Source organism: Solea senegalensis, linkage group LG19, assembly GCF_019176455.1.
Source record: "Solea senegalensis isolate Sse05_10M linkage group LG19, IFAPA_SoseM_1, whole genome shotgun sequence".
NCBI lineage: Eukaryota > Metazoa > Chordata > Actinopteri > Pleuronectiformes > Soleidae > Solea > Solea senegalensis.
In genome coordinates this window covers 12643663-12668737 of record NC_058038.1, presented here as the reverse complement: position 1 = coordinate 12668737, position 25075 = coordinate 12643663, and the positions used below count along the sequence as shown (strand labels likewise).

General features: G+C 40.2%; 3 protein-coding genes across 3 annotated transcripts; 1 reads left to right on the top strand and 2 right to left on the bottom strand.

Moving 5' to 3' along the window:
- The first annotated feature begins 732 nt into the window (after positions 1-732).
- On the top strand, positions 733-13669 carry tbl3 (transducin beta like 3). The gene is made up of 23 exons (XM_044051718.1): positions 733-909; positions 1034-1085; positions 1389-1484; positions 1961-2008; positions 2104-2245; positions 2339-2423; positions 2672-2842; positions 3506-3581; positions 3917-4013; positions 4097-4317; positions 4679-4820; positions 5187-5245; positions 5429-5535; positions 5630-5765; positions 6388-6627; positions 6863-6933; positions 7693-7849; positions 8754-8812; positions 9424-9527; positions 10703-10774; positions 11040-11198; positions 11534-11627; positions 12870-13669. Exons 1-23 carry the CDS (start codon positions 878-880, stop codon positions 13264-13266), a joined length of 2817 nt encoding a protein of 938 aa, XP_043907653.1. The 5' UTR covers positions 733-877; the 3' UTR covers positions 13267-13669.
- Positions 13670-13865: 196 nt separating this feature from the next.
- Positions 13866-17693, bottom strand: noxo1a (NADPH oxidase organizer 1a). Its single transcript, XM_044051167.1, has 8 exons — positions 17569-17693; positions 17066-17146; positions 16898-16970; positions 16522-16705; positions 15736-15923; positions 15521-15634; positions 15307-15424; positions 13866-15128 (listed from the first exon to the last, which is right to left on the bottom strand). The coding sequence occupies exons 1-8, from the start codon at positions 17632-17634 to the stop codon at positions 14402-14404; spliced, it is 1551 nt and encodes a 516-aa protein (XP_043907102.1). The 5' UTR covers positions 17635-17693; the 3' UTR covers positions 13866-14401.
- A 2566-nt stretch (positions 17694-20259) lies between these two features.
- gid4 (GID complex subunit 4 homolog) lies at positions 20260-24810 on the bottom strand. Its single transcript, XM_044050004.1, has 6 exons — positions 24429-24810; positions 23866-23925; positions 23140-23247; positions 22647-22748; positions 22419-22549; positions 20260-21933 (listed from the first exon to the last, which is right to left on the bottom strand). The coding sequence occupies exons 1-6, from the start codon at positions 24651-24653 to the stop codon at positions 21870-21872; spliced, it is 690 nt and encodes a 229-aa protein (XP_043905939.1). The 5' UTR covers positions 24654-24810; the 3' UTR covers positions 20260-21869.
- Between the last annotated feature and the right edge of the window lie 265 nt (positions 24811-25075).

The window sequence follows — 25075 nt, the reverse complement described above, 5'->3', positions numbered from 1 at the left end:
ACACATGAACATTCCTGACCAAACATGAAGGACGGACCATCTGTGTCTCTCTCTGAGAATAAACCATACAAAACGAAGGCAGATATTTTCCTGCTGTTCCAGCAGCACAGCTCTACCTCTACAAGTCTAACAGGGACTTTTAACATGAATGACTCTAGATCAGTGGTTCTCAAAAGTACCACCTGAGAAATTATTGAGCTCACAAAGTAATACCATTATCACCAACATTAAATGCAGTGGTGAATAAATAATTTACTCTCTCATCATCATCCTCTTCCTCACATATACTTCAGACAGTGGAATAGCCAAATTAGATTAAGATGGAGGGAGAGATAGGGTAATTACTGTTATTATTTAATTTATAATTTTTTGATATTTATTTCATTTTCTACGCACTCCGATCACATAACCAGGTATATACAGTAGAACAGTATGATCTTCTTCTTCCATGTACCACCAGTTTGAGAACCATGGTTCTAGATTTGTTGTGAACAAAGTTAACAGTTATAATGAGATTTGAATTATAACTATTATTGCTCATGAGACTCTGACAAATAAATGGCGTTCACTCACTAATAGTGTGCACAAAATAATAAAATAGATCTTAATCACAAGCTTACACATTTTATGAATGTGAATATGTGAATATGAGTGTTTATACATAAAGTGGGATGCTACCAGCACTGAAAGTCTCTGGCCAATCACAGCGCCGTGCTTTCCTATGACGTACAATGAGTGCGACTCAGGCTATCAACATGCGGGGTGGATGTGTTGACTGAAACCAACGTGTGTTGAGAATTAAGTCAAATTTCGTCAACGCAGCTGCCAAAATATTTAATTTAGTTTTAGAAAGGGTGTTTTTTTTCTGTTAGGAAAGATGGCGAATACAAACCTTCAATTCAAGACAAAGTAAGGTTTTTAAAGAAAAATGTATTTTGGTGACACGACACCACACGTCCAGGCTACTAACACAAGCTAAGCTAATGTGTCACATAACGTTGCTACAGTCCTGTTTCTGCTCTTTTCCACGCAGTTATGCGGTTTCCAACAAGATTGAGCCGTTTTACAAAGGAGGGAAAGTGCAGGTGAGATGCATGCTCTTTGCGGAAACAGTCTGTGTCACTAATGTCAGCACATATCACGATTATTATGTACACCTTAAAGGTGGTTTAGCTTGGCACTGTAAAAGTACTGTGAGTAACAGGTTTAAAGTGGTGCAGAAAACGCCAAAGAATTTGTTCTTATTATGGGACAAGCTCTTGACATCTTCACTGAATGGAAGATACTGTTGCTCTTTGGCAACAGACTGACTAGACTGATGGTGAGATTGTTTGAATCTGCTTTTTTTATATATATATATATCCATGTCTCCCTGTTTTGTTTTTCAGATCAGCAATGATGAGATTTACATCTTTTGCACCTGTGGCTCTCGTGTCAATGTTCTGGAGATAAGCACAGGGAAGATTGTCCACAGTGTTGAGCATGTGAGTTACAGTCTATGATATTTACAACAATGAAGCACCTCAGTATCTGGGTGATTTTTACAAGGTTTGAGGTTAACTTGTTGACAGAGTTATCCTCATAGCATGAATAGTTGCTTATTTATCCTTACGTTTATTCATTTAGTAATGTATTCATTTGATGCAATAGTTGTTCTAATGAACATAACATTTTGGTAAATTACTGCTTCTTTTAGTTGTTTCTGTTTAACAAGCTAATAGATATATCACATGATAGATTTTAAAAAACATGTAAACATATTACATTGGATGCGCCTACTTGTTTTACACAGATAAAAGCCAAAGTTTAAATAATTTCTGTATTTGACTTTGTCATCCTTGCCTATTTTATAGTTCTGTATTAATTACACCCCTCCCTTCTCTAATAATTTCAGCAATATTTACATTTGTCATTTGATTACACTGAAATCCTGTTTTGTCTGTCCATGTTGTAACTACAGGATGATCTAGAGGACATCACATCTTTTGCACTCAGCTATGATGATGAGGTAAAGCAAACACCTAGACCACCTGTCAATGCTTGATTGTGAATTTGTCTCAAGTTTACAATGACAAATATTTATATTTTTGCTCTGTAACCCAGCTGCTGGTAACAGCCAGCAGGGCTCTGCTGCTGAAGCAGTGGGACTGGAAGCAAGCTCAATGTACACGTTCCTGGAAGGCCATCCACACTGTGCCTGTAGCCAGTATGAACTTTGACTCCACCTCTACACTCTTGGCTACAGGTCAGCTCACATTGGATTAGTACATGTCAGTTGCTCTTGCTCCATATACATTTTACAGTTAATAATATAATTTGTTCTTTTTTTGTCCCATAGGTGGCTGTGATGGTACCATAAAGCTTTGGGATGTGTTGAAGCAATACTGCACACATAACCTGAAAGGGTCATCTGGTGTTGTGAAGTAAGTCTAGAGGTCTATGGTCACATGGAGCTTATTTCTTATTGTTTCTGTGGAAGTCATGAAAAAAATATTTAAACGTTTACTTCAAAAGTATTAAGATCAATAAGACCATTGTTTTACATATGAATATATATATATACTGTATATATATCTTTTCACTAGTTAGAGATTACAGGTTAAACCTGAGGCTGCTGGATTTGTAATTACATTTGTAAACAATAGGTTTTTCTGTCTTTGTGTGTCTGCAGCCTTGTTCAGTTTCACCCAGACATCAGCCGACTGCAGCTCTTCTCCTCCTCTCTGGACTGCGGCATCCGGATGTGGGACTTGCGCTCCAGTCAGTGTGTGTGTGTGCTGCAAAGCCACTACAGTGCTGTCACTTCCCTCTGCTTCAACCCTGATGGTGACACGATGGTCAGGTATGTGCCGCTACCTTCAGAAAATTAATGCAGTGTTGTTTATTTTATCCATTCTACATACGTCAGAGATTTCGACCCTGTTCCGATCTGTTTACATCTGTCCTGAGTGATACGATCATGTCCAGGTCTGGTCTGAACACTCCAAAACCCCCTTAAACAAACCAGTCAACAAAACCACATACGTAGGTGGCCACATTCTTGAGGTGAATGAATGCATCCAGTTAGTCCGTATGATGGATTAAAGACCGCCTCCTCAGCTGTCTCAGAATCACTCTGTCTGTATCATTTTAGACTGCTTATTTTAATGCTTCGTTAATTTGGCCAACCCTATTAGAGCAACTCAACTGGAACTGGAACTCCTGCAGCAAAACTTTCTTTGCATTCTTTTGGTTCCCATTACATTATTATTTTGGGCTTAGAACTGTTGTGAATTACAAAAAAACATGTGCTAAAAATGCAATACATCGCAACTATTAACTGTTGAACTTTTGTGCTAAAAATGCAATACATCGCAACTATTAACTGTTGAACTTTTGTGATGAATCTTCATTGAGAAAATAATAGTTCTTTGACTGACCTAATTAATGCTGATCGTTTTTCTTTCTAATGGTGAAAATATTATTTTCTTCTAAAGCTACTTGTGTGCTGATCTGTATTTTATAGTTCTGGCAGAGATAAGATCTGCACAGTCTGGGACCTTGAGACTCGGAAACCCAAGAGAACTGTTCCTGTCTATGAGGTAAGACTGCTAAATTAAAAGATACAATGCTGAAGGGCCTTATTTTATTTATATCTACAGTATATAGCATTTTGTAGTCTTGACCCCTCAAAGCACTTTATACTGCAATTTTGCCATTCACTCACACGGTGATGCACTGCATCCACATTAAGTGCTTTTTCTATCACATATCTATCATGCTCATTTACATGCAGTCAGCACAGTCATCAGGAACAACTTTACGTTAAGTGTTGTTCCTAGGGACACGTTGGCATGTACACTAGAGGGTTAGGTGATCAAACAAGTGATTCCGAAATGTATCTGATTATAGCTGTGTGTGTTGTCTTGGTCTCCAGGCTGTAGAGGGCGTTGCACTGTTGCCAGAAGATGGAGATTTCTCTCAGATTGGCGTGAAGAGCAAAGACCTGCATTTCATCACTGCTGGCAGCAAAGGTTTGTTTTTCTTTTTCACTGTTTTGACTCATTTGTTTCTGTGTTTCCTTAAACTCACCCCTCGTCTCTCCCCTTCTCTGAAGGTGTGTTGAGAGTGTGGGAGGCCACTACAGCACGCTGTGTCTACACCCAGGCCCTTCCCTCCACCCTCACCCCTGCTTCTGAGGACGAGCAGGAGAAGGACGATGACCCTCGCAGTCTAACGTACCTGCTTCACCTGCCCACATCTAATAAGCTGGCCACAGTCACTGCTGAACACAACATAGTGCTTTACCAGCTGCCTGCCCTCACCACACAGCAGCAGGTGGGTAAAAGACAAATGTGTATTTCTGTTAATTTTAACACAAGAGGAAATGTGTTTAGTTATTTTGCCTCTGTGTCTGTTTTAATGAGACCAAACTAAGTTTGCAATCACATCATCCAGTGATAATAAATATTTGGTAAAGCAGTTATTATTAGCAGATTCATTAATGTCACACTGGTGACCTCAGACATCTTGGCCTGGTTCCAATGACTTGTGCAGACTTGGCATTATCATCCATCCTCAATGATCCGATGAACAGTCCTGCTTAAGGTTGTCCACATACAACTGGATCTGAAGACACCTGTTAATACTTGGTCTGAACAGCAGCCAAATTAATAAACACTCATTCTTCCTCTTCCAGTTTGTGGGTTACAGTGACGAGGTGCTGGATGTGAAGTTTCTGGGTAAAGACGACAGTCACATCGTGGTGGCCACTAACAGTTGCCAGCTTAAAGTGTTTGAGCTGCTCAACAACAGCTGCCAGATCCTTTATGGACACACAGGTCAGTCAACAGCAGAGGGCAGCATGTGTTTGTTTAGATCTTCATGTGAAATGTTTCACAGTGCAGAGGCAGAGGCACTTTCCTGGAAAGTGCAGTCAATTGCAGAAATGCTGAATTGTCTCAAGAAAAAGACATTTGAAACTAATTCACTCTGTACTAGTTATTATTAAATGAAAATGAGTTATAATAATGATATATCTCTTTTAATCTCTTCTTACAACAAAGCTTACCATAGCAAACAATTAAAGCTATCATTTTCAGAAAGAGGATCTTAGACATTCAGGTTGTCTCATCTTTACTTGCTGAGCAGGTCAGATTGTGTTGTGATTATTATCTGCTGTAACTCTACCTATATTTCTTCCACAGATACGGTCTTGTCACTGGATGTGTTCAAAAAAGGTTCCCTCTTTGCAAGCTGTGCGAAGGTGAGCTAACATCTTTGCATAATCTAGCAGCACTGCAGATAAGGAACAGAAAAAGAAAGATTAATTAACTCCACAAATGTCAACACCCTCAGACTCAAAAGACTCGTAATCTCTAAATAGAGAAACAAAAAAACATTTAAGCAAAGAGTAATAGTTGTATGGTGTGTCGTGGTCTGCCTTCAGGACAGGTCAGTGCGTGTGTGGAAGATGGACAGTGACAGTGGTCAGGTGCGATGTGTGGCTCAAGGCTCCAGCCACGCAAATGCCGTGGGCTCCATCACCTGCTCCAGGTAACAACTACATTCCTCCAGTTACTCATGTAAAACTGACTGTTTGTGAATGTGCTTGACAGTTATGTTGATCCATCTTTGTCTTCGTGTCAAGGATGAAAGCGTCTTTCATAGTGTCTGGCAGTCAGGACTGCACAGTGAAGGTGTGGGACCTGCCAGTGGACTTGCCTTCAACAGAGGAAGACATGCATGAGCTGACCGCTCGCTCCACGGAGAAGGCGCATGATAAGGTAGCTGGCTCGACTGACATCTTCAAAAATCATGTAAAGTCAGGATATATGTGCCATTTTTTACATTCAGGTTAGTACAGAAAGCTGACAGCAACAAACAGAAGTTAAAGAGGTTTTATAAAGAATTATTTATACAAGCCTGTTTGTTAAACTAACTCCAGGAAAGTAAAATGTTGTAACAAACCCTCTGAGTTAGTCTCTTTTTTTTAATCAATAAAGTAACAAATGAATGATTGTTCATCAGGGCATCTTAATGTAGTTTGTCAAATCAAAACTGTCATGATGTCTATTTAAGTTGAATAATGTTTCAGGAACATCCATATCTATGTTTGAGCCTTTGTCTGCTTTCATGGTTGTGTTGTATCAGAATCATCTTTATTGACCAAGCATGTGAACACATACACGGAACGTCTCTTCTCAAATAATGCATACACAAAGATGGTAGAAATACAGCAGAAGGAAGTCTAAATAAATCTATTAATACTGACTATCCTATATATATGGCATAACTTTTATTTATTTTAAAATCCTCTACCTTTGTACTACAGTTTTAAGTATGACTATTCAGATTTAATAAGGGTTTTCCTAATTTTCTCATCTTCCTCTCCTCTTGTTTCCCCAGGATGTAAACAGCGTTGCAGTGTCACCCAATGACAAGCTTTTGGCCTCAGGCTCCCAGGACCGAACTGCCAAGCTTTGGTCGCTGGCAGGGGAAGGGAACATAGGCTTGCTGGGCGTATTTCGTGGTCATCGTCGTGGTGTCTGGGCCGTGTGCTTCTCTCCTGTCGACCAAGTGCTGGCCACATCCTCTGCAGATGGCACCACCAAGCTCTGGAGCCTGCAAGACTTCAGCTGCCTTAAGGTGAGCGGCTAGGCTGAATGTGAAGATATCATAAAGAGGTGCTTTGTGACAGCACTTTGTTCCTTATCAGTGTCCTTTTTTTGTTGAAAAGCTTTATTTCACATGCTCAGTCTAATTGGACATGTAACAACAGATTGCTTTATATTCTTCTGTATGTACTTAATAATTTATGTCCCGATAACAGGCGTCTGAAGTAGAAATGATGTGATTGTTTTTGTTCTCCTGTCTTCTTTAGACATTTGAGGGACACGATGCATCAGTTTTGAAAGTCGTATTTGTGAGCCGAGGCACTCAGCTTCTAACAAGGTAACTCTAAATGTCTCATGTCGCACACTCTTCCATAGTGCATACAGTAAATGTTCCAGTACACATTAACTTTCAGTATACTGAGCTTTGCTGTCTTTATGTCGGTCAAATTCTGTGATGATTGGCATTTGGATTGGAATGATGTGACTGAGGTTTTACCAGTAACCTGTGTTAATTTAGGTTCCACACCAGGTTTAAGAAAGCCAGGGTCATGCTATTGTTCAATGCATACATGTTTCCCATGTTTTCTGGAAGTATTCCAAAAACTTTTGCACAGTAAAAAATATGCACATTTTATATGTGAGTGTAGTGCAAACTCAAAGTAAAGTGAGGACAGTTTAAAAGAAAACCCAAACAATTAATCTCACACAATGCCCAGTAAAAAGAAAGGCTTAAATCAAGACAAGACATGTTGAATAAAAAGGAAAAAGTCAGCTCAGTGTTGGTGAGTTAACTGCAACTTCACTAAAATGCCATAGGTCCCATTATGGTTTGAACGTAAGGGTTGTGTTTTAGATTATATAGGAATAAGCTAAGACTTTGGAAACGATGGCACAGTCAACTACACTTCCTTGGGTCATATCAGTAATTAAAAAGTTAACTACTAGTGGTGAATACAAAGCGTCTCTGTCAGTAACAGTTCCACCTTGTTATATGGCCAAGAGAAGAATTCCTGAGGTTTTACCTTTCACCAATGAATTTCCTCATTTCCTCAAAATGTTTTTTTTTTTTTTTTAAATGCTCCCTTTCCGTCCTTAGTGGGTCAGATGGTTTGGTCAAGCTGTGGACCATAAAGACCAATGAGTGTGTGAAAACACTGGACGCCCACCAGGACAAAGTGTGGGGTCTCCACGCCAGCTGCAAAGATGACAAGATGGTGACTGGGTCAGCGGACTCCAATATCACTGTGTGGTTGGTAAGTGGGAAAAGAGAAGATTAAAGTCCCTATGAAATCACTTTGAGATCTTTGATGACTCATCTTGTACTCGGGGATTGAATGCTGTATGATTATTTTCATTGCCTTGCCCCAAACCAACATGCCATTCAGATGCCATTATGGGAATGAGCCTGTGTTTCTTGTCTATTGATTTAAACTTGTATGCCTTCATTCTAAAAATATCCTTAACACTGCAGATATTAGCAAAGGTGGTGCCAAGAATTCCCCCACAGCAGTCTTTCATGTTCATCATGCTGTGCAATTTCTGTAACACCCATTCAGTGATATTTGCCATTCTAAATGCCAATTACTATGGCGACAAGACCCTTCTTCACAGCTCGTATTAACCAGTAAAGTCTGCTGAAGCTACGTTGTCAAGTTGGAACAGATTCACACCCATTTGTTGTAAATAGAGATCGACTGATATAGGTTTTGTCCATTGGCTTATGCCAATGTTGAGAAATGAGGGCATCTGAAAATAATGCTTGCTTGTATAACCAGTTAGTGAACTGTAATAGTGTAATGCTCCGTCTCTCCAATCAGCCCAACCAATTATTCGGACTACCTCTCATTCACACATTCAATTCTAAGAAATAAGCCCCAAACTAAAGTTATGAATTGATAACTTAAATCAGCAAGTCAGGTTGACTGAATAATGTCATGGCAACTGGGCTGAAGTACACAAAGACCTTTTAAATGTGTTATCGGCTCTTATCAGTCAAAAGAAATGTGCAGTAGTAACTTCACCGCACCCTTAAGTCTGATTGTTTTTCGCCGACCTATCACACAGACTGATCTTTCTCTGATAATGGGAGGAGGAAAAAATTAGGGAAACTGCAGGGATTGACGAATTAGCAGAAAAAATGTTGTCTTCTAACCCTAGGATGTGACAGAAGTGGAACTGGCAGAGGAGCAGGCAAAACAGGAGGATCAAATCCTCAAGTAAGTGACACACATTATCTTTCAGTTATGAGAAAAATCCATCGTGTTTACCTGAAGTGGTGGACACACAGTCTTATCGCGTTTTTGTTGGAGGTTTTGCTCAGTCCCAAACCTTGTATGTCTCTGCTTGTCTCTTTGAATAAATAGAGGCTCTGTGTTAGCCTAAGGTGGACCTCAGTGGGCCACAGTTCAGGTGTGCGTGCATGTGTGCCTGTGTGCGTGTGTGTGTCTACTCTGGTATTCTGATAAACATCTCAGCTTCCAGACAATTGATTATATCTTTGCTAAGTGAATGTTTGCTCACTGCTGCCTGTAGACTTTCCCACACACATTTGCATTCATTTTTAATTCAGTTTACTCAACAGATGGATTATTACCAGGTCCTACCACAGACAGACAAATTACACAAATCCTATGCATCCAGATGTCTTTCACACTCCAACATAATATTCATATTTGATTGTATATTGCGTGGTGAAAATTTGATATTGATTATTGATTTTTTGGTCAGTCCTTGGAGATTTTGGCTGTTTAAAAATGGCTGCTTGTGGTACAAATCCTCAAAGATGCATTCAGGTGCAGGTGTGTTGATGTGTTAATTGTGTCTAAAGGCAGCAGGAGTTGTCCAACCTGCTTCAAGAGAAGAAGTATCTCAAGGCCCTGGGTCTTGCCATCTCACTGGACCAGCCGTACACCGTGCTCACTGTGATCAAAGGTATTTTGTCCCACATGTCTGTCTCTACTGTCTCTCCTTTATTGATTCCAAAATATATTCGGTTGTCCTTAAGACTGGAGTAATCAGAATATTTTTGGTGTTATTGACCAATCCATCCATCCATCTTCTACCGCTTTATCCTTTATCGCGTGAGATTGACAAGTTGTGTCAATCTCAGCTGACATAGGGCGATAAGCGGGGTACAACCTGGACAGTTTGCCAGTCCCTCACAGGGCTTATTGGCCAATCATTCTATAATAATCTTTCCTTATAATGTAAATTAAGTAATTTGAGATCTCCTATAGGCTCTGTTTAGAGTCTTGTACAACGGGTGATACTGCACAGGAGAGTTTAGAGAGTGAGAGAGGGTAATCTGTTGGCTGCTCCACTTAGGTGACATGCATACAAGTTTCTCCAGGGGAAAGTTTGCTATTTCATCATCAGTCACAACTGCCGATGCTACATTGCAACCACAGAGAACAAAAAGAGAGTAGGTCAGTAAACACAACTAGAGGAAGCACTCAGAGGGGCCAGACCTCTGTGTCAGGATCCCCACCAAACTTGAGTGCATTCTTCCTTGATCCCTAAATCAAACAATCAAATGAAAACCTGTTGTTTACTTGTTGAGTTATGCTGCTTACACACCGCGGCCTAAAACTAAATGACTCTCTTGACAGATGTGATGGAGAGATGGAGAGATTGCCTCATCTGTAGGGAGGGACTATTTTAACACGCTCAACACGAGACTCGTAACGCACGTGTTTTCACTTGGATTCATCTTGACTATGTGTCACCAGCATAGCCCTGCTTAGACAGCACAGCGCTCAAAAAAACCCAAAAAACACACCCATATTTCACGGCGTCATTTCACGGCGACTCGCGATTCTCCTTTTGTCTTGATGATCTCTTTTGTCGCCTCAATGGCACAGTAAAAAAAACAGGAGTGTTGGGACAATTGTTCAGTAAACGTCATGTCCTTTGTTACTTGACTGCCGCTGACCAAAACCAAGAGATTTCTGGGTGAAAGTATCATCTGTACTGTTGTAAATTTGTTGTAAACTGTTGTCTTCAGTATGTGTCGCGTATTATTTGTGAAACAAGACTAAGGATAATGAAAGTGGCCACTAAAAACCTTAAATGAGGCCACTGACTGTCTGCTGTCTCTGTTTTCATAGCAATCCGTCAGGGTGAAGACAGACAGGAGCTGTTGGAGAAGACGCTACTAAAACTACGACTGGATCAAAAAGGTATCGGGTTCAAATTCACTCCAAAAAATTAAAAATCATGAAAACTTGAAAATATTTTCCAAGAATTGAAACCATCCCACTCATATATAATGTAATTAATGTCAAGAATATGTTAATTAGTGCACTTCCAGAACATTTACCAAATCAATCTTCAATTTCATCCACTGCTTTCCTTCTAGGATGTGATCTAGTTTTTTAACCTTCCCTTCCTTTCCACCTTCAACACTGGCTACTGCCCGACACTCAACCCTGTAATGTCTTCCAGAGTCACTCCTGCGCTACTGTGTAGTGTGGAACACCAACGCCCGAAACTGTCTGGATGCTCAGGCCGTCCTCCAGGTTCTCCTCACACACCTGCCGCCCGAGGAGCTGCTGCAGTACCAAGGCGCCCGAACACACCTGGAGGGCCTCATTCCATATACAGGTCAGAAGAGAATGCTGTCATTCTGTTTTTGTTTCCCTTTGAGCGTTCGGTGCATGTCGTCACAATGACATGGTGGTACATTCTCGTGTACCTTGAAGTGACAGCTGACTTCAAAGTGACAAACGACATATTTACTTTCTGCCTTCGTACATTTGACTCAAACATGGTAAACCAGAGAAACTGGATGTTTGAGTCTCTTTTCCTCATTTTTTTTCCTGGACAGAGTTACAAAGCCAAAACGGATGGAAAAAATCTCATTACTGTGGAGGCAGCCACAGTTTCCTGTAACCCACTTCTTTGACACGACTCACCGATTTCTCCTCTTTCTCCTACAGAGAGGCACATGCAGAGGATTGGACATTTGCTGCAGGCGTCCATGTTCCTTAACTACATGTGGCAGAAGATGAGAGTGGCTGGAGCTCCATCCAGGTGAGAGAGCCTTAGAGACTCGAGTCATTGTCAGACATGAACTCAGAGTAATGTCTGCTACGTTTCAAATTACCAGCCACATTATTCAAATATGATTCATTACAGTTCAGACTTGATGGTTTTTATTCTTGACTACTAAAATGAAATGTCTTGCTTCTGAAAGTGACTGCCCTCTCAAATAGCCCTCAAACACACAAATGCCCTATCGCATGAGTCATCATCAACAACAGAATATGCCATACTTGATATTAAAACAGGGCATATGCGTCAGTGCTCAGCACATGCATGTTGGCAAAAAGCCACATGGATTCTGATATGATCATTCTCATTCATGTTGCGTGGTCTGAAGTTTTTAATGAACATTTTCATTTTGTCGGTGGCTTTGGATAAATGCGTCTGCCAAATTACTAAATGTAATGTCGGATATATATCTGATCTGGGGTCACACAATATCACATCTGAGTCAATCAGTCGAGTTATTCTGATACGATTCATTTCAGCCTGGTAATCTGAATGTAGCCTTGAATCTTGACATTCTGAGATGTGTTCATAACAGCAGGAGGAGTTTCTCCTGTCGCCTCACCAGATAATCTCCGGATTGCAGTACCTGTTGAAAGTAGCTTTACATTGTTTGTATAAAGTTTCATGTCACAGAGACTCACTTGTCCCACTTGAAAAAAAAAGGCTGTCTCATGATCTTTTCATCTCAATGTGGGTCAAACCTGCCACTAACATTCATCAGTTTATTCAAAGTCTCCAGTGGTTGAATTCTCTCTGTGAGGTATGCTGCTGAGCAGGATTCTTACCATTGAACCTGGCGAGATTAAAATGTTCTATTCAACAATGTGGCACAAACTTTGCATCACTATTAACATTAAACACATTGTGATTGGCCAGATAAATTATAAGAACCAGGAATGGAATTCAAGCTCTAATGATGATGATGATGTGCTAGTGCTCATTTTACACAGAATAAACTACATTGTTTGACAGTTTTGAGTTTGGTATGCAGTCTCAGCTGCACATTTGCATATATGAACTGAATATTTTAAATGTCACGTCGTCACCAGCATACCTTCCGATTGGCTAGGTGTGAACCTGTCAAAAGCAAAATTTCAGAAATTTCAAAACTCACAGCTCCATTACCACTCACTCACTCATCGTCTACCGCTTTACTGAAAGGTATTTGATGTGTCACCTTACATAATGGATATTGAATCTAATCCATGTTATTTCTATTAGTATGAGTCAAGATGAAGAAATGGACACCACTCCCCTTTCACAGACCACCCAACATTTCTTTGCGATCGACAAGGAGAAAGAAAATGGCAGCGGCGAGGAGAGCCGAGATGCTGGTGACGACGGCGATAGTGGACAAGATGAAGATCCAAATTGCCCGGTTGAGGATGAGGATGAGGATGAGGATGACGGCGAGGTCAGCGTCGTCGTCATGAAAGCCTCCGTAAACAATGGGAGACTGGAAAACGGAGAAAGCAGAGCAACAAATGCCGCCCACCACTCTGGAAGTGAGGAGAGCTCAGATGAAGACGACACAGGGGAAAATGAGATCGATCAAACCAAAACGGTGAAATGTCTCCCAGTTTCGTCTGTACCTCAGTGTCCGGCTTTCACCAGCTGACAGGGATCAGGAAGCTGGGGACAGATGACTCACTCCCTCTCAGGAGACCCTCTTATCTCGGACAATTAGCTGGAGGAACACACTGAAAGTGTCGCTGTGCAGGAAGAGACGGGGGGTGGGAAGATGACACAGAAAACAGTAGTCTCTGTCCTCATGTCCTCAGACGAGATGGACAGAATGGAGTCAAGGATGGAGGAAGGACAGGTGAAAAGGAGCTACATAAGTGACTTTACATCCCTCATAGCAAATACCAACACCCATTGTCTGGTTCTGGAATGCTGCACAGTCCTGATCTACTGGCTCTACCACAGCACAGCAAGCTCCTTATATTACCATACATTATTTTTTATGTAATACACATTTTTATAAAATGAAAAATTTTGTTGTGATTAAAACGAGTTAAAAATGAGTTGCATGTTCTGTTACGTGACTTTGTTGAGTAGTGTTTCGATTTTGCAGCAGACGTAGTGACTGCTGTAAAAAATCTGTGAGCTGCAAGTTTGTTTTTTTACTTTCTTCTTATTTTAGCAAAGGTGATGCACATATGACTTTAGTCTTCTCAATCCAAACACAAACAATTCCACACAGACACTGTCACACATGATCAAATGCTTTTATTTCTTCCCAGCTCTTCAGTAACTTATTAATATACCCAATATTAATTTTACAAGGTCTATACTGGGGTGTATATTCTATTTAAATTAGACTCAAACTCTTGAGAACAGCCTGCACATGCGTGTTCTTCATATTAACACATAAGTGCACTTGCTATAGAAAAAATGCATATAAGGCACAACACAAGGTTTCCAGTATGGAAAATAAATCCTTCAAAAACAGTAAAGAGACGAGTGGTGAGTGTTTACTACCACGTCTTTGATCAAACAGTGGAGTTTTTCAATTTTAAGCTGAATCAGTTAACATTTTATTTTTCTTACAGTTTTCCTCATAAATCATTATTGACATGGACTCAGTTTCACAGCTTTCTCTTTCCCTCTCTCTCTCTGAATGATAATGGATGTTTATCCCTGACCTATGACTTCCGTAGGTCGTGCTGTGTTTTAGACTAATCATCAAACACACCTCACCAGCAGTGAAATAAATGCAATTCTTTCATTTAAACATTCATCTAAAAACATCACTGGCTCAGTATCCCGGGTGGTGTAGGTGAGGAACCACCTCTGGACGCGTTCTTGCGGGTGATGGTGGTGCAGCGGCTGAGGATTTCCCGTTGCTGCGGCCTGGGGGGAATCTTTGGTGTTGTGGCCCCCTTGTAAAGATTTGGATCAGAAACACTGGGGTTGATTCTGCCCATGGGGCCGTTTGTCGGGCTGAGGTAGTTGCTCGCAGTGGGTGGAGGCGTGCGGCTGAGGTGCAGGGGCTCGCCGTTGGTGCTCGGGCTCAGGTTGAAGGTCGAGCTCGCCGAGGAGGAGCTGAGGTCGTCGGTGAAGCTGAATTCACTGCTGCTGCTGTCAAAACTAGTCTCACTCTCTGCTCTCTCCATCTCCACCATAATGGTGGGTGGAGGTGTGTGTTTTACGTTGGCGGATCTGGTGGCGGTGTTGACAGCATAGGAAATCTGTGGCTGCTGAGGAGGCGCTTGGTCAGACGAGAGGATGTTTAGGGACCGTGACCTTTCCTTCGCCTCTGGTTGGAGCAGGCGAGGCGATGGAGACCTGCTGGGCGGAAGTTGCGGCAGGTTTCCTTGAGAGTGGCTAAGCTGGTGGGACTGTCGAAGGGTCATGGTGGGGGTCAGGTGCAAAGAGGAGGCGGGCCGATCTTGGTGGTGGGCTGGCATGCGGATATGAGGGTAGTTGTGGGGCTGCAGGTACATGGTGGGGACATAACCCACTTTACCGTTGTATCTGTTCACGAAAAAGAGACGAGAATGCACTGTTGATCTTATTTGCAAGCAGTTCTGGAGAGTACAACATATGTATATATATATATATGTATATATATGATATATACATATATATATATATATCATATATATATATGATTTTTCGGGGGGAAAAAAAAATGAAATGAATGGATGAATACCTGATGAGCCACCAGCCATTGTCAGACTTCTGCAGGACCTCCACCATGGCACCCATGTTCACACTTATCTCGTCACCTTTGGTGGCTTTGTAGTTCTTGATTGCAGTATGCATTGAACCTGAGAGTGAAGTAGATAACTTTATTGTCATACCCCACGGACGTTATGTCTGTTGCCTCGTGCTGATAGTGTTTTGATTTGTGTCTATGCACGCACCTGTTTCAGGAGTCCCATCTGTGTCATCTTCATCATAATCGTCTTCTAGCTTCTCCAGATAGGGGGCAGGGAACCAGGACATTCGTTTGTCTTCATTCTCCACAAGCCACCACCCTGAAACCAACACAAAGGCACATGAAACTGACTCCAGTGATGGTATGAGCCTGAGGCAAAAAACATCAACATCAACAACTGGCTGAGGTTTCACTGCTCACCTCCTTTGTCCTTGATGAGCACGTCCACTTTTTCATCCAGCGCCACTTTGAACGGTTTGTTCTTGGTGTCTTTGGTCTCGTACGGAGCCACGCACCTGTACGTCTCTGTGACAAATGGTTGGGTGACGTTGCCAGTCACGCTGTGTTGTGTGTCCTTCAAGTCGTCAGCTGATGGCATGATTATGACGCTGGAGATGAGAACTGTGGGTTAGTTTGGTTTCGGACATGGAGGCTGTTTATCTCTAACATTATGAATCTTAAACATTACAAAACCTTGGTTATACATTACACAATATTAGAGATACTGACAAAAGCCTTGAAAAACAAACGTGTGGTACATTTTCATCATTACACTTTTAACTTTGTTTGCCTGTAGCAGGGTAGAAGTGTGTTATCTAGTTCAGAGGTTACTCTCTAACCAAACCAATGATGAATGAGGAAACTAATGGGGGAGTCCCTGGAATGTTTTTTATCTTGTAGGTCAAGATAAAAGTGTGGGCCTTGGAGGGATTGTGGACTGGGCTATGAAAGCTTTGCCGTTCATCAAATTCTTTGTTCTGGAGAATAAATAAAATGAGAAGAAAGATTTCTTAGAGGTGTAGCCAGATGAGGTTTTTAGCAATACAAAAATCATAAACCATAATAAAATCTTATTTATTCATCAACAATAGAGACAAAATATATTATTTCAATGTTTTTTTTTACATCAGTGTTGAATTCTCTAGGGCCTTATACCTTAAAGTCCACAGAGTAAAAGTCTACATAAAACTGTGTGTGGCAACTCACCCCTTCCTGGAGAACTCTGGTTGCAGGTCCTGGTCTTTTGGGTGGAAGAACTGAATGAGATCTGCAGACTGAAGGACCGGCAGGCCACAGCTCAGAAGCTCATTGCAATAATTCTGCAAGAGCTTGAGGCGTACGAGCGATTTTGTGGGCCCCTTCTTGCGGCCGCCCTGCTTTGCCTTCCTGCCTGAAGGCAAAAGAGAGACACATGGAGTCAAAATGTGCACACACGGCAGTTTTATATCAAATCTTAAAAGAAAAGAAGAAAGTAAATGTATAGGTTAAGATGAAAATATCTGATAAGGTTTAAAAATCGTCCAAAAACATATGCAGATAAAATGTCACAACTAAAGTGCAGCTGGGATTTGCACACATTTACCTTGAAATTTGGGGATGATTCTATCAGATTTGTTCAGTTTACTTGCTGCTGGAAATGCTTTCTTCATTTGTTTCTGTAATGTGAGTAAAATCAACAGATGGTTTAGAATATACACAAAAACAAACTTTTTTTTGTTGTTTTTGTTTGATTCAGACATGTCACACTTACATGCAATTTCTCAAACTCTTGAAAAGTTCTGTAAACAACGATGTCATTCTGATCCGACCAGAGCACGGAGGTCATGTACATCTGGAAATGGAGAATGCAGGCGTGATCACAGTGTGGGGAAAAAACTGCATAAAAGGTAGATTTTCCCATGGTTTAACATGGTTTAATCTATGCAGTTCAATACAGTATTCAGAACAGTTTTTATACAGGACAATACTGCAAGATCACAGTTCTATATATAATATAACTATGAAGTTTCAGTAAAATACAGTATGTTAAATCACAGCCATGAATAACATTAACATGAAGTAAACTACAGTATTTGTACTGGAAAATAGTGTATATATTCTGTAAATGGAAAGTCACAGTAAATTGTCAGTTTACAGTGATTTACTATAGAATCATGCAGTAATTTACTGTGAGAGTAAAGCAATATGTAGCCCCTGGTTTGCTGTGAATGTGCAGTCTAATGTTTTACAGATGAATCAAAGATCTGCTCTTACTTTGCACTTCTCCTTGTGCAGGACTCCAGTTAAATGCACAGTGATGGGATAGCGCTGAGTCTCCATGATGTGAGGGCAGAGCAGTGGCTGCAGCAGAGAGCGAAGCCTGGACTGACACTGGAGCAGTCGTGCTGCGTTTATATTCCCTCCTGCAGCGCGCAGGTGTGGCTGCATGAGTCACAGGTGGAAACATAAAGCCATCCTCGTCACTCACAGGAAACTCCAGCATTTCTCTGCATCATGGAAAACCTTGTTTCCGCTCCATAAGGAAATGTATCCTATGTTTTTTATTCATTTATCCTTTAGCCTGTTGTACTCTTGAGACTTTTATTTTGTTTTATTTTATTTCATCTTATCCATATTCCATTTAGTTTTGATGTACAGTATGTGTTGTTTTATTTTATTTTTTTATTTGGCATATTTATTGTATTTTTCAGGTTATACGTATATTATTATTATTATCATTATTATTAGAATTTTATTTATTCATTTAATTTTGTATCTATCTATTTAGATTTTTTGTATCCTCAGTTCCCATAATTGATTTTAGACTCTTTTTAGTTTTAAGTATCGAGTTGAATGTGTGTGTTTATGAAAAGTGATATAATACATAAAAATGGACTGAGTCCAAACAAGGAAAATGAGAAACCTCATTTATTGATAATATTATTTTTAAACTTACATGTGTACATTTTATTCCAACAGGCTGCAATATTTTAAATATGAGTGCCTCTAGATATTAAATGATATATTTAATGATAAAGTTAGCCCATCCTTCATTTGTAGTTTTTGTATCTTGTGTATTTATGTTTTCACATCATCTACAGGGCCTTTGTGTGCAGTTATGGATGTTTACAATGCTAAACGTGTATTTATGTTTTCTCTTTCTTCTACATTTTCAGTAGTTTGTGTTAAAAAGGGGAACAAAACCATCACCATCACGATATTTTTTCTTCACACAATGGATACATTATGTACAATGCAGTGATACTTGTATGCATTGACCTAGAGAAAGCTGGACCTGACAATAGTCAGCATTGTTAAAGGCAGATAAGGAAGTAGTTCTTCACATTTTTAAACATTCTTCACCCTCAAAAGGAGCAAACGTTGCATCATGTTCAGTCAGGCATCGTTAGCTCTGGCACGTACGCCAACAGTGACACGTTCAGCAATACTACTACCACTACTATTACTACTATTACTAACAATGATACATATTGTATTGTACGTTGGAAAATAATCTCAAGAGTGAAATTAACACTTTAAACAACATACTGTTAAATCACAACAATATATGACATTACTATGGAGCAAACAACATTATTTATACAGGACAATAGTGTTAAATCACAGTAATATATGATATAACTGTGAAGTCACAATGAATAGTTGTCAGCCCCTTATTTACTGTGAGTGTGCATTAAAATATTTTAAATATCTCAAGTACACACAACTTGCGACGACAAAAACGATTTTTGTGAAGCAGACTGCTGACTCAGTCTGTCTATCTATCTATCTATCTATCTATCTATCTATCTATCTATCTATCTATCTATCTATCTATCTATCTATCATAAAGGATATTCAGCAGCTCACTTGTAACCATGTAACAAAAACCCTGTAGTAACCAAATGGGTTGACATTTTGAAGGAGCCATTGATGTGAGATTATTTCCAAAGAAAGCCACACCTTGTTTGTGGGTTCATATGAATAGTTAACAACAAAGCATGAAGGACAAAAAAAACCCATCCCTGTATGCACAACACTGACTTCAGCCTGACTTGATACATGAATGAAGGTGAACTGTTGACGCTTGGCTTTGGAACGTGTGTGTAGAGATTGTAGGTCAAGAAGAGTGTCCCATATTTGTAGCAACAAAATATCCTCGTTCCACACCATCACCATGTCAATCTATATTTACGCTACATTACATGAGAGATATGTTTGTCAGTCTCGCCGTTATACAGCATTTTAGCAGTTATACTGGAAACTGAAGTTTGTAAACCAAGCTCCATAGAGAAAGTCCGTCTTTTTAGCTTGCTGGAACACAGGGGCTGCTTGTCTACACTGCCATCTTGATTTGTAAGTGTGTATCAACAAGGTAAATCTGTGCAAAGGATTTCAAGTGCCCAAAGTTACAAAATAAATGAATCATTTTAAGTCACAGATGAAAGCAGCAGCGGGTCAATGACTCCTGTGTGCCGTAAAATCAATGATTTTCCCTATGGACTTTGGTGCAGGAGAGCGAGCTGTTTACAATGTGACACAAACGTTGTGTTTCAGTCAGAAAAGGCTGTCGAACAGCAAGCTGAAGTGGCAAATGCATACTGAAAATGTCATATAGTCATACCATTTCAATTATTTTCCAACTAAACTTTTGATTTAGTTAGTCTTAGTTTAGTGCCAGCAGAGCCAGATGTAAAATAATTCATGTTTAAGTGGCTCAAAGAACCACACGAAAAAAAACTTCAAATATCTCTTTAAAAAGCTGAAAATAAGTTTTTTTTCAATTGTTTTTGATTAGGATGTGTGTATATTTGTTTGATATCTGGGTTATGTACATCTTGGCTTGGATTATGACATGAAAAGAATGAATTTTCATGGCCCAACACTGACATCTAGTGCTGGATGCTATTACCTTGATGGCCCGACTTCAGAAGTGGATTTATTGGAAAAGAAATTCAACAAAAGCAAAATAGTATTCTCTTTATTTCTCATCACACAACACACTCATAGCAGATGTATCATACACCATCTGACCACTTTTTTTTAATTTTTGCACCATCTGTGCATTTAATTCAACATTTAACGACACTCCCAAACAAACATGATTCTGACATTGCACGTTTTGATTCTCTTTATGATTCATACAAAAAACAACAAAAAGCAGGTTAATTATTCTGACATCGTTCAAACAAACAATAACATGCTCAATCCACTTAAAAATTACAGTGCAAACAGTGACTCTCCATAACAAACCGAAGTCCACATGTCATGCTGCAGGGTCACCGAACCAGCTGAGAGGCTACAAGCAACAAAGAGGCGGGCAGAGGAACATGCACGTCGAGCCTTTTTCAGAAAGTATTCATTCACTTTGCACATTTTCTCTCAAACACAGAATTATATTTTCATATGATCTTTCAAAATAAAATATTATGAACCTCATGAGAAAAGGCTCTAAAAAAATGTACATTTTAAGGCAGTAGGGTTTCCCTCTCACTCGTCAAAAGGAGCTTTTACTCTTTTGTTACTCAATCTCAGCGCAATCTCCTAAAAATGGCATAAAACTGAGAAAAAAAACAGGTTTTACTGGAGCTCGATTTCAAATAATCACAAGTGGGGCCACCACTGTCACATACAGCATGTGAGCTTTAAATGTCGTCAGTGTAACTAAATACGCTCCATCATTTAACTTCCTTATGCACGTGCGCTTTGGTTAAAAAAAAAAAATATATACATAAATATTTTTTTTAAAAGAATCTGAAAATAAAACAAGTTTCTTTTCAGTGAGTTTTGTCTTGCATAGAGAATTATGGAGCCATTATCTGATTTTTTATTTCTTTTTTTTGATGAGACAGTGTTTACAGGAGGATTTTTGAAAAGCGAGGCAGCTTAATGGAAATCATTGACTAGGGAACATTTCCAGTTCTTGGATCAACAGGTCGTGAGCGCGTCTCAAAGGTGATGTGGAAAAAATACTGGACTGTTATGCACTGTAACATTTGTTTAGAAAAGTGCTATATAAATAAAGTTTTTTTATTTTTATTATTATCTAGGAAGACCCCCCCCCCTTCATCGTACACAGTGTCAAACACCTTGGTGATGACGCAAAGATATTAAATTAAGCTTTGATGGACAGAATTCCACTTATATTATACTCTCTCCCTCTCTCTCTTTTGCGACTCTTAACTAAAAAGGCAAACACGTTTGTAGTGTCTCCACTGAAGGAAAAACGGGAACTGTTTTCACGTCCCGCTACAGGGAGACAGATCCTGTAAGAGTGCAACAACAAGTCAGCTGCACAGAGTTGAAATTTAAAAGAAAAATGGGCCACAAAATGAAAGCAGTTCTACAGCAGCGAGTGCGAGAACTGTCCATTGTTGTCTTCCTTTCAGGTTTCCTGTCTCACAACGTAACACCTTTCTCCTTCACTCTTGGCTACACGGTTTTCCTCCCTGCAGGGAGGAGAACACGTCAACCCCACACTTGGCATTAAAGGGCTCTCCGTCGTTCCCGTACCATCTAAGCACAGAGCAGCACTGAACTGTCCTTTTTTCTCTCAGTAATACTGCGTTTTTGTGTCACCGAAACTCATAAATGGGCACACTGTGCTCTCGAACATGGTTGAGGATTAGAGACTGGTACCTGCAGATGTAGAGACAGAGAGAGAAATCTCAGTATTAGAGTAGTAGTAGAAGAGTGCCACTAAAATTCTACATAATCTACGAGGACTTCGACAGTGTTTATAAATGTGGGTGTTGAAATTAATAGTATTTAGACTTTTTTTTTTTTTTAAATAGGTCCAGTAGATCGATTTGGGCAGCAGCCACAACATCCTGTGGGACATTCTACTTCACTCCCACTTAAATGCTTGTTACTGCCTATAAATGGCTAAGATGGTTATTGTAAGTGAGTCTAGCAAGATCATTGAAGCACTTAGTGTCAGGTCTCATGTCTCGCCCTCTGAATTCTCACAGAGACTTGAGAGTTGTTGGAGAGAGGATGGAGTGTTGTGAAGGACACAACACAACAAGCATTTCAACTGCACATAACATAACTTTGAATGTTTTTGTAAGTCCTGTTCCTGGAAACAATCCTGGAAAAAAAGCAAAAAAAAGAAGGGTACTCACCATTCAGAACTCCTGTGGTAATAGTATCCCTCAATAGTGGCTGTGGACTTCTGGAAGCAGATGTAGTAGAAGCCGGCGAATGAGGCCCCGCTGATGTCTTTGATTGTGTGATCAGGAACTAGAAACTGTTCCTGACGGTGGAGAGGAAAAAAAAAAGTGAGAAGGTTCAAGATTAACGCTAACACACGTGAGACAGAGAGGGAGAGAGATGTAAAGTCGTGAACTAACCTTCCACCGCATGAAGACATAATCACTGTTGTCCAGAGCTTCGTAATCAAAGTCATCCGAATTGAAGCTTTTGGCATATTTGTAAAAAGGCTGAAACTTGCCCTGGTTGAGAGGATATTGTTAAATAAAGACGTTAGAAGGTGGTGACGACAATTCTTAGTTGACTATCTTCCATCAGTATCACATGCTTATTATGATTACTGTGCTACTGTTCAGTCTGCTGCTAATTATAAAGATGCCACTAAATCCTACACTACACAGTCTTTAAAAAGGTAAGATGAAGAGCCAGATGCTACAGTGTGGGTGAAATGAAACCTCCAACATATCTCATGTGCTTTTCCATTCATATGACAAAAAAAACCATCACAGTATGGTTGCTCAATGTTTACATCTCTAAAGCAAATGCAAACCAGAGACTGCACAAATATCGCTACGCCATATCTCATAATTATTAACCTGTAACAAAACAGCAGCACAAGTGAACAGAACATACCCAGTGCTTTCTGTCCACGTCTTCATCAGCGTCCCACTTCCTCGTTAAAAAAGGCCTCTTTTGACTAATAATTTCCCCGACAAAGAATGTTGTGAGAGTGGGGTACTCCTGTCACACACAGAGAAACAAACATGAATGAAAAGTTGCAACACTGCTGATAGTGAAACTTTGTTTTCAGACCACATCAAAAGGCTCCATCTGTCAGCAGTCTTTATGAACTTTGAATTTGTGTGTCCAGACAATAAGCAGCCTTTCTGCGTGGGTTGCTATGGTAATAACAAAGACGTACACAATGTTTGAGGCACAGCAGTGGCAGAAAACAAAATCAGGGACAGACAAGACCGCTATACAGTATATTCCAATGTTCCTTGCTGAGTCTGAGTCCACTGACTGCATTCAGACTACAGGTCCCTTTCAAACCTGGAATGAACATCAGTCCACACTGATCCGATCATATGTGTACAGCCATAAGTAGGACTGTTCACACACATTATTTTTTTCCATATGTTGCATAATGTCGACCCACTTAAGCAAAAAAAGTCTACATAAATAAAAAAACAACTAACGTCTACTTGTTTGAATTTCTCTCAATTCAGTATGCTTTTCACAAGTGGAAACCAGTTTCTGTTAGCTTCGACAGGTAACGGCAAACACCAGTTCCTACATGTTGGTCTTTAACGGAGTAAAGTTCATTCATCTAACATTTGGCCTCATTTCAAATCTCACCTCAGTTAGTCCCTTTATCTTCAGGTATCCACACAAATATGAGTCCTCCACGGTAACATGCTGCCAAAAACAGAGAAAGGGTTAGTAGAATATATCACAATGGAATAGAAGAGATCAGAGTACAGGAAGTCTTTATTTGTCATTGTAAAATATACAATAAAAAACAAACAAACCCATTGCTGCTCCTCAAAAAATACAGTGCTAAAATGAGACTGAAACACTGAGGCCTGGTGCAAATATTACTTTCTATGATGTATTATATTTTAGGTTTTAAAGACTGTTGACAGGTTATATTTAACAATTCTATGCTGAAGCTCAACGTCTTCAGTATCTGCACACATTATGTGAGGAAATCAATATTGACATGCAGTGCAAATTTAAACTGAAATGACAGAGTACAAGCAGAGTCGCCTCAAAACTGTGTCAGACAATTGGTTATGATCTGACAGCACGAAGAGCTGCTAAAATAGCAGGTTAGCAACAGAGCTACAAATAAGCCGACTTATAAGGAATACTCGAAAAACTAATCAGGACCAAAACTATTAAAAGCACAACCATTTTACCTGCAAAACAACCTCGACGTCGTAGGAGTTGCCTTTGCTTTTCTGGTAACCACGAAACTGTGAGCCGCCGTACAGCAGCGAGGTCGCTACCCCCGGCTGGTACGTGTTGATCGGGGCAGGGGGAACAAGCGACGCCGAGGACGCGCGGGCCGGGGCGGTGGTGGTGCAGCACTCTGCTGGGACAGGCATGATGAGCGCTAGAGAGTCACAGTCAGCAACCGTCATGAATTTCGTGGCAGAGCACAACGTAGCCGGAAAGAGATGGTGCACTGACTAACAGAGTTATGTCTGTTAGTGACTCATAAATCGCCGAGGTCCGGGACTTTGAGCTGAGTCGCAGCGGCGCCTCTTGACTGGCTCCTAAAGAGACGCACTGTTTCCATGAAGCTCATTGGCTGCTGGACCCTGATGTTTCTTCTTCTACGGTGGACTTTAGCTAAAGTTAGCATGCAGTGCGATGCACTACTGCCTCCCTCTGGTTTTGGCTCTAGTTAACCATTACAACCTATAGCAGGGCTGTCAAACTCAAATGACCTGAGGGTCAACGAGTACAGCGGGTACATATCAAGTTCAGAGCTTTTATTCTGGAAAAATAGATTAGACAGTTAACCTAAACTAAATGTTTGGTTTAAAAAAACAAAAAACAA

Excerpts from the sequence above, each read along its gene's own strand:
- gid4 (XM_044050004.1), bottom strand. The coding sequence starts at position 24,653 with ATGACGGTTGCTGACTGTGACTCTCTAGCGCTCATCATGCCTGTCCCA. Across the intron at positions 22,749-23,139 it reads ACGTGGACAGAAAGCACTGG|GGCAAGTTTCAGCCTTTTTA; the intron begins GTATGTTCTGTT and ends CCTCTCAACCAG. Across the intron at positions 21,934-22,418 it reads TACCACAGGAGTTCTGAATG|GTACCAGTCTCTAATCCTCA; the intron begins GTGAGTACCCTT and ends CTACATCTGCAG.
- noxo1a (XM_044051167.1), bottom strand. The coding sequence starts at position 17,634 with ATGGAGACTCAGCGCTATCCCATCACTGTGCATTTAACTGGAGTCCTG. Across the intron at positions 16,971-17,065 it reads AAGAGTTTGAGAAATTGCAT|AAACAAATGAAGAAAGCATT; the intron begins GTAAGTGTGACA and ends CTCACATTACAG. Across the intron at positions 16,706-16,897 it reads AATCATCCCCAAATTTCAAG|GCAGGAAGGCAAAGCAGGGC; the intron begins GTAAATGTGTGC and ends TTTTGCCTTCAG.
- tbl3 (XM_044051718.1), top strand. The coding sequence starts at position 878 with ATGGCGAATACAAACCTTCAATTCAAGACAAA. Across the intron at positions 2,424-2,671 it reads GGGTCATCTGGTGTTGTGAA|CCTTGTTCAGTTTCACCCAG; the intron begins GTAAGTCTAGAG and ends GTGTGTCTGCAG. Across the intron at positions 6,934-7,692 it reads GGCACTCAGCTTCTAACAAG|TGGGTCAGATGGTTTGGTCA; the intron begins GTAACTCTAAAT and ends TTCCGTCCTTAG.